Source organism: Cajanus cajan, chromosome 10, assembly GCF_000230855.2.
Source record: "Cajanus cajan strain Asha chromosome 10, NIPB_CcT2T_4, whole genome shotgun sequence".
Lineage (NCBI taxonomy): Eukaryota > Viridiplantae > Streptophyta > Magnoliopsida > Fabales > Fabaceae > Cajanus > Cajanus cajan.
The window spans coordinates 48639350-48648391 of NC_138526.1; the positions used below are offsets into that span (position 1 = coordinate 48639350).

Genomic DNA, 9042 nt, shown 5'->3' on the forward strand with positions numbered 1-9042 from the left:
ACAACTCACATGAACTAATGGTATGGCACTCCAGAAGTGATGTGGTCCAATGACATGGCATTGACATGATAAGCAAACCAAATTGTTTAAGTATTATAAAATTAGTAGAGGATCAATCTTTTAAAAACTTGCATAATATTTGGCAATCTATATGAGTTTTGTTCTTTTATAGCTTTTTACAATTAATAAATAGATTCACATGTTCATAAACTCTACTTAATAAAGTTTATCTAAAAGAAATAGTATTTAAGGTTGTTAGAGAAGTAATAACAAGGTGTTTTCATATATAAAGCAACATGTTAGGGTTAGACTTTACAAAACTCATAAGATTTCAAGAGGTGGAATATATTAACTCTAATGCCTTGGGGGAAAAAAACTAGATCACTTTATTTATTGTCAATCTCTTTATCATCTAATAAAGTGATTTGCATTAAGTAATACTTTTCCAAGATACTAAAGACTCACATCTATTTCTAAAATGAGACTTCTTGAGTATATTACTTTAGTTCAAGGTTAAAATAACATTTCCCAATGATAATCAAAATTATAAAACAAGACAGGAGAAATCAAACCATAGGAAACATCAAATACAAAAGTAAATATACTAATATTGAAGTACAAAGACAATTATATTCATTACAATAAAATACATGAAAATAAGTTCTATTACATCTAACCCCAACAATGATAAAATTAGTTACCCATTCCTATGAGCAACCACAAAGATGTTTGATAGAATGAAGGAAAGATGCAACAACTTGTTACTATGCTCTTTCAACAATAAAATAGTAAGTCTTTAACATTCTTGTTTCTCTCCATTTTATTCAAAACATAATCAACAAAAATTTTAAAAAGGAAAATTATATTGCCCTATGGTTGTACTCATTTGCTGCATGATCTGAATTGATACAATAAATGGACATTGTCTTGTCCAAGCTCGTCAAGCAGTACAACATCTTGTTGGGCGATTCCATTAGCTCAAGAACATCTACAAGGTGACTGAAAGGTAGCCGTGTGAATATTAAGGCGGGAGCATTTGTCCCCTAAAAGTGTCATCACGTTATCCCATATTTGTCGGATGATAGTTAAACTAAATGGCTTAAGAAAGACGTCTCGCAATAGTAGAATCACCTTGCGAATTATGAGGCGTGAGAGTTTGACTATGAATCATCAAGTGGTTGTCTTGCAACCCTTTAGTGTTGTGCCAACTTCGTTGCCTGATGGTGTAATTGATGCTTAACAATGGGTGTTTCCAGGTTAACATTATTTGGCTAAAAATGACCTTAAATTATCCCGAAAATAGCAATCATTAAATCCTACACTTGTAATTCAAACTCATGATAAAAACTTGATAAACAGGACATGTAATGATTTATTTTGAAAGAAAAAAGAAAGAGATAATTGTTTTTTAAAATTGTGTACAATTTGAAGTAACTAAGACAATTTATTATTAAGTATATATATATATATATATATATATATATATATATATATATATATATATATATGTATGTATGTATGTATGTAGAGAGAGAAGAGTCTTTTTACGCTACCTCTATTTAATAACTCATGTTCTACATTAAATTTTAATAATTCAATTGTTGAATTTAAAGTTTTTAATGCATGGATCAAATCTGCAAATTTTTAAAAAATTTAAAAATCATTTAATACTTCATTTCATTAATTTAAATTAACGGATAATCATAAAACTAATTTAACATTAATTTGAATTAATGAAACGAAGTATCAGATGATTTTCAAGTTTTTTTTTTTTTTTTAATTTGTAAACTTGATCTAACATTAAGAATTTTAAATTGAACGATTGAATCGTTGAAATTTAATATAAAATATGGGTTATTAAATAGAATAAATCTAAATAAGCTAACTTTTAAAGTAAATGGATCTTTCTTCACATATATATATATATATATATATATATATTTGTTGTATAAAAATATATTAAATAAATTTAATTAATATAATTTTATAATTATTATTTATTTATTTAAAAATATTTAATTAATTTATGAACAGATGAAAATAAACACAGATATATTTAATACTCAATTAAAAAAAATAAAAAACAATGAAAGAAGATAAATATAAAATATAGAAAGAAAAATAGAAAAATAAAAGTTTACTAGGCAGGGGAGTAAAAGGAAACGGTGTTGGTTTGATTGGATGTATAAAAATAAAATTATTCATACTGATAGCTGATAGCTGATAGCTGATAGCTTCGTGGAAGATAGACGTGAAAGAGGAAGAGGAAGGCGTATCCCTATCCCTATTTAACTCAACACCCACCTCAGACCTCACCATTCACCAACAATAACTCTCTTTCACGACTTTCGCCAAACACTTTCCATCCTCCTTCTTCCTTCGCTTCCATTACCTTTCAGTTTCAGGTGCTTCTTTTGTTTTCTTTACCACCTGCATGACCACTTCACATGGATCCAAACTCTCTTGCTACCGACTACGCCTTTGACCATCAAGGGAACTGGGACTTTTCTTATCAATCCGATGTGGGGCCAATTGGGTTTTCTGCCAACTCAATGTTAAACCCGGACCCCTCCTCCGCCGCCACGGTGGCGGATCCTCCCCTCGAGGAAGATACTGATTTTACGGAAACCTTCAAGTTCATAAGTCAAATTCTCATGGAAGAGAATTTTGACCAGAAACCCTGCATGTGTTACGACCCTCTGACTCTGCAACACACTGAGAAATCCTTCTACGATGTCTTGGAGTTGGATCCAGCGCTTCCTCTTTCCCCTAATCAGCACCCTCTGGAGAGCCCCGATGGGAATTCTTCAAATTCCACCACTGATTCCGCCATTTCTCAAGATTTGAAGCCTCATTCACCTGACACACCTGTTTCTGTTTCTGCTGCTGCTGATGCTTTCATTTCCTCTTCTCTTGTTCCACCGCATGATTTGACTGGAGTTAACGATGGAGTCTTGGATTTAGATTCTTCTGCGGCAAGCAAGCTGATGGCGGAAAATATTTTCAGTGATGCAGACTCCATGTTGCAGTTTAGAAGAGGGCTGGAGGAGGCTAGCAAGTTTCTTCCTCAAAGGCCTCAACTTTTCACTGGGTTGGAGAGCAATAGCACCACCACCACCACCACCACCATGGTCTCTGCAGAGCCAGAGGGAGGAGGGGTGGTTGTGAAGATGGAGAATAATAATTCACATGGGGTGAAGAGTAGGAAGAATCACGCGCGCCAAGATGAAGAAGAAGGGGGAAGAAGCAACAAGCAGTCCGCAGGTTGTGCTGAGGAAGAGAGTGAAATATCAGAAATGTTTGATCGGGTGTTGCTGAGTGTTGAAAATGTGCCACTCTGTGCTGAACACAAGAGTGGACCCGTGGCAGTGGGTGATGGTAGCACAAAGAGTGAGCAAACCCATGTGTTTGATGGAGGGAAGGTTCGTTCCAAGAAGCAAGGGAAGAAGAAGGAAACGGTGGATTTGAGGACCCTATTGGTTCTGTGTGCACAGGCTGTGTCTGCCAGTGACAACAGGACTGCTAATGAATTGCTGAAGCAGATTAGGCAGCATTCTACACCCTTGGGTGATGCCTCCCAGAGGTTGGCTCATTATGTGGCCAATGGTCTCGAGGCACGCTTGGTTGGTGCTGGAACTGGAACACAGATATTTTACATGAGCCACAAGAAGTTCACTGCTGCTGATTACCTGAAAGCTTACCAAGTTTTCATATCTGCCTGCCCCTTCAAGAAATTTTCACATTTCTTTGCAAATAAAATGATATTGAAAACAGCTGAAAAGGCAGAAACGCTTCATATAATTGATTTTGGTATCCTGTATGGCTTCCAGTGGCCAATTCTTATCAGGTTTCTATCAAGTAGAAGTGGAGGGCCTGCCAAGCTGCGGATCACAGGAATAGAGTATCCCCAAGCTGGCTTTCGTCCGGCTGAAAGAATTGAGGAGACCGGCCGTCGTCTAGCTAAGTATTGTGAGCGTTTCAATGTTCCTTTTGAGTACAACGCCATAGCATCACGAAACTGGGAAACCATTCAAATTGAAGACCTTAAAATACAGAGCAATGAGGTGGTTGCTGTGAACTGTCTGATAAGGTTTAAGAATTTGCTTGATGAGTCAATTGAGGTGAAGAGTCCCAGAAATGCTGTTCTGAATTTAATCAGGAAGATGAATCCGGATATTTTTGTTCACGCCATAGTAAATGGATCTTATAATGCCCCTTTCTTTGTCACGCGCTTCAGGGAGGCACTGTTCCATTTCTCTTCGATTTATGATATGTTTGACACTCTCATATCCCGTGAAAATGAGTGGAGGTTGATGATTGAGAGAGAATTCTCGGGTCGGGAGATCATGAATGTTGTAGCATGTGAAGCTCTTGAGAGGGTTGAACGGCCCGAGTCATACAAACAGTGGCAGGCTAGGAATACTAGAGCTGGTTTTAAGCAGCTGCCGCTGGATAAGGAGATAATGGCCAAATTTAGGGGCAAGTTAAAGGAATGGTACCACAAGGATTTTGTCTTTGATGAAGATTGCAACTGGATGCTTCAAGGTTGGAAGGGTCGCATTTTGTATGCTTCATCTTGTTGGGTGCCAGCATGATGATATGTCACTTAGCTCTTGTTTCAGAACTATTACTGGATTGAAGGTATGATTCTAAGGATCACTTGTAGATATCTAAATTTTTCACTTATATGATTCGTCCTTGTTTAGTTTTGGATTATAATCCTAGCAACGCTTGGCAGTTACCAGAGTTAGATCAGCATATATGATGTTACAGTGAAAAGTTAATTGTGTTCTTTTTTACGGTTTCAGGTCACCTTAGGCTGTTGTGAACTGTGATGAATATTCTTCCCAGGTTTGCACCGGGTCACCCTGTATAACAGTGGTAGAATTTCCTTCCAGATTAGCATCAAATCCTACGATGATAAGGACCCCAACATTAGTAGTCAAACTATTCTTTACGATGCTTTTCCTTTTCTTTTTCCTCTGTCTGACCGACATGTATTATAGGAACTTCAGATATGTAAAAGAAAGTTGGTAAAAGATTTTTGCAGGATATCTTGTATCGCGTGATAAAACTAGCTACTGATTTGATTGATTTGGAATAGATGGGTTGACTATTTCATCAAGCTTAACACTTTACAGTGACAATTTTTGCTTCTTTGTTATTGAAACTTAATTTTATTTCAGCGTCTAGGATGCTCTCTCAGTTTACACTCGACGCATCTCAATGGAAATTGGCTTGTAATTTGCTCAACTGGAACGAAATTTCATATAAGCTACTTAAGTTCTTCGTGGATACAAATGCTGACATACCTCAACTTCTCAAAGCCTTTTTTCCCTGGTTAAACTTGCAGCACCTAGAACACAGTTTGAAAGTTCTTAAAAAAAAGTTAAATTCAGCTCCTACTTTTATTGAACGCTGCTGTAACTTCCCTCGGATGCCGTTCGTTGACTAATCTCAGATATTTATCAATTAAGAGAAATAATATGGTTGAATCTAGACCTTTGAACCTGGTCTCATTTTAATTAGTATAGACTTTTATTGAATGATTATTTCCTTTCCGAAAGAAGATTTCAAATGAAATTGATTGAAACAAAAATTACCTTTTTTTACTTCTAGTGTAATGGAATTTTAGAGGCAGTATGAGCTAGCTTATTGACCTGCAGGGAAAAGAAAGTTATGAAGAGAATATTTTACATTTGTCGCAATTTTGAAATCAACGGGAATCCAAACACAGTTTACTTTCAACGCCAAAATCTGTTTACCATGAACAGTTAGAACCGGGGACAGTTGTTTGTTTTCAACTTTTCAAGTAATTTGGGATGGCCTTTGTATTTATTTATTTATATTTATTGCTTTTCTTCCTAAACTTTCTTTTATTGATGAAGTGTTTGCTTGTTTTTAATATACGATGTAGTGATTATTTAAAGAAAATGTTGTCAACAATAAAAAGATATTTTCTTTAATTTTAAAGTATATTATTTATATATAAAAAATTAGTTAGAATACTGTATGGTCCAGGTCGGATTCCGACCTGCCTACTACGTATGTCAGGCCGACTGTAGCTCTCGTCGATATGTCAGGCCGACTGTAGCTCTCGCCGATATGCCAGGCCGACTGTAGCTCTCGCCGATCACCCCTCTAAGAGTGGTTCGGTTATTATTCGACTTGGTTTCTCTACTTAACCTGGTCGATATATTTTCGATTCCTTCCGCTTACAAGAACCAACTCGGCCAATACCTGACTGTACCCTCAGTACGGGTATGGTCGGTCGAGGGCCGACACAACTCTCGCATACAGGGACTACCCGATAGCAAGGGCAAGGTCCCACTGTCCCTCACCAAATATTAGCCAGATCAAAACGATTAAGGAAATCCCTACATTCTCGGGGCCCATAAAGCCCGTAAACAAGAAACTATAAAAGAAAAAACCCTAGAGTTGAGAAGGCAAATTACACTCTTGAATGCTCTGGCTTTGAAGTCTGACCTAGGAAAAAACCCTAGTGCACCTCGTGGCCGGAACATTTTGGCGCCCACCGTGGGGCTACGGTGAAACTTTTCCTACACCCCAAGTAACACAGGAGAACCCGCACTTTACCATGGCGAGAGGCAGCACATCCAACAACGACTCACAACAACCTACCATGGAGGAGATGATGGCATTGATCAACGGATTGAGGGAGGAGAATGCACGATCCAGGGAGAGAGAGGAGGCTATTCAACGAGAAAACGAGGAGATTAGGAGGCTGAGATGCAGGCTATGATAACGGCCAACGCCAGGACGGTGGAGGAAGATGTCATGATGGAAGTCCCCAGGGATTTTCGACCTTTTTCGGAGGCCATAGAGGCCGAGACCATCCCGAGGGATCATCGGATTCCCCAAGTCGAACCTTTTGATGGAACTCAGAATCCCAGTCAGCACTTGACGAATTTCCGCGCTCAAATGTTGATTTATGGAGGAAGTATGGAAGTCCGCTGCAAACTATTCATGGGTACACTCAAAAAAGCAGCACTGGATTGGTTTAGTGGTCTCCCTGACCGATCAATCACCGACTTTGATGTCTTTAGTCGGCTCTTCATGACACAGTTCGCCGCTAACAAGAAGAAATCACCGATCACGTCGGACTTGTTTGATCTCAAACAACAGCAGGAGGAGTCGTTGAAGGACTTTCTGCAAAGGTTTAATGAGGTCGCCTTGAGGATAGCGTCCTTGGATGAAAGGATGGCAGTCATCGCGTTCCAGAAGGGCTTAAGGTCTGGAGCTTTCGACATCGCGCTAGAGAAAGCGAGTTGTCAAACGATGTTGGAGGTGAGAGCTTTCGCCCTGAGTCACATCAAGACGGAGGAGGGACAAATCAATAAAAGGGCAGCTGAAAGCCGAGAAGCTGGGGTCGTCCCAAGAGATTTTTATTCCATATAAAAATGTGAAAAGGTTTTTTGCTGAGAAGGTTTTTAATGAGGCACCGCAAACCAATAATTCCTGAATCCTAATAAACATCATCCCTTATTTATCTTATATGATTTCTAACATGTGTTATTTTGAAGGCACCACAAACTCGTGATTGTCGGCAAAAGTCCGGCTGGGCGAGTATAAATAACTTGAAGACAAACTCGTGATTGATCCGACTGGGCGAGTATAAATAATTCGAAGACCAAACTCGTGATTGATTGGTAAAAATCCGACTGGGCGAGTATAAATAACTCGAAGACCAAACTCGTGATTGATCGGTAAAAATCCGACTAGGCGAGTATAAATAACTCGAAGACAAACTCGTGATTGATCGGTAAAAATCCGACTGGGCAAGTATAAATAACTCAAAGACCAAACTCGTGATTGATCGGTAAAAATCTGACTGGGCGAGTATAAATAACTCGAAGACCAAACTCATGATTGATCGGTAAAAATCCGACTGGGCGAGTATAAAATAACTCGAAGACACAAATTCATGATCGCTCGGTAAAAATCCGAACTAGGGGGAAGCAAAACTCATCAGAGAACACCCAAAATACTAAATCATTCTAGAGAGATCGGCATTTGTCTGACCCGTAGGCTTATCATGTCCCACACCTCAGCCAAAAATGCCACATCTTAGCTAGAAGAACATCTTTTTATTTCACTCTCGGAATGGTGGGCATGGGGGCTATTAGTTGGATTCATTTTAACTCGGAAAATTTTCCACTCATTTTGTGAGTTGGTATTTCGCCGATCGGATTGTCGAATTTCATTGTAACAAAAAAATTTTCTCATCATTTATAGTCAGAAATTAGGCGACTTGATTTTGGTGAATTTCGACTCGGTATTTCAATAACCCAAGGTGACTGAGTCGGATAGTTAACCGACTACTCCATTTGAAGCTTTTTAACTGGGTGAATTTTCTCACATCCCCTACCAGAGCCTGAGGAGCCACGAATTGAGATAACGAGTCAGTGAATTTTCCTTGTCTGTCCCTTGCCTTAGCCATAAAAGTGTGCTCAACAAGAATCTAATTGTATGTATCGGCTGAGGATAAGCCTTCTCGCCTTGCACGCTCAAGGCTGGAGGGCTAATGTACGGTCCAGGACGAAACCCGACTAGGGGCCTCCACGAGGGACATGTCGGCCATGGCTAAGCCGACCCCCTGTCTAGCAAAGCCCTTCCGCCTTATAGGCTCAGCACTGGAGGGTTAGTGTACGGTCCAGGTCGGATTCTAACCTGCCTACTACATATGTCAGGCCGACTGTAGCTCTCGCCGATATGTTAGGCCGACTGTAGCTCTCGCCGATATGTCAGGCCGACTGTAGCTCTCGCCGATATGTCAGGCCGACAGTAGCTCTCGCCGATCACCCCTCTAAGAGTGGTTCGGTTATTATTCGACTTGGTTTCTCTACTTAACCTGGTCGGTATATTTCCGATTCCTTCCACTTACAAGAACCAACTCGGCCAATACCCGACTGTACCCTCAGTACGAGTATGGTCGGTCGGGGGCCGACACAACTCTCGCATACAGGGACTACCCGATAGCAAGGGCAAGGTCCCACTGTCCCTTACCAAATATTAGCCAGA

The 9042-nt window shown here is 39.4% G+C and overlaps 2 protein-coding genes across 2 annotated transcripts; both read left to right on the forward strand.

The window, feature by feature from the left end:
• Positions 1-2212: 2212 nt before the first annotated feature.
• On the forward strand, positions 2213-5131 carry LOC109805525 (scarecrow-like protein 34). Its single transcript, XM_020367625.3, has 2 exons — positions 2213-4641; positions 4809-5131. The coding sequence occupies exon 1, from the start codon at positions 2448-2450 to the stop codon at positions 4593-4595; it is 2148 nt and encodes a 715-aa protein (XP_020223214.1). The 5' UTR covers positions 2213-2447; the 3' UTR covers positions 4596-4641; positions 4809-5131.
• A 1628-nt stretch (positions 5132-6759) lies between these two features.
• LOC145952526 (uncharacterized) lies at positions 6760-7419 on the forward strand. The gene has a single exon (XM_083064903.1). It carries the CDS (start codon positions 6760-6762, stop codon positions 7417-7419), a length of 660 nt encoding a protein of 219 aa, XP_082921029.1.
• The last annotated feature ends 1623 nt before the right edge of the window (positions 7420-9042 follow it).

Coding starts and splice junctions, on each gene's coding strand:
- LOC145952526 (XM_083064903.1), top strand. CDS start 6,760: ATGATAACGGCCAACGCCAGGACGGTGGAGGAAGATGTCATGATGGAA.
- LOC109805525 (XM_020367625.3), top strand. CDS start 2,448: ATGGATCCAAACTCTCTTGCTACCGACTACGCCTTTGACCATCAAGGG.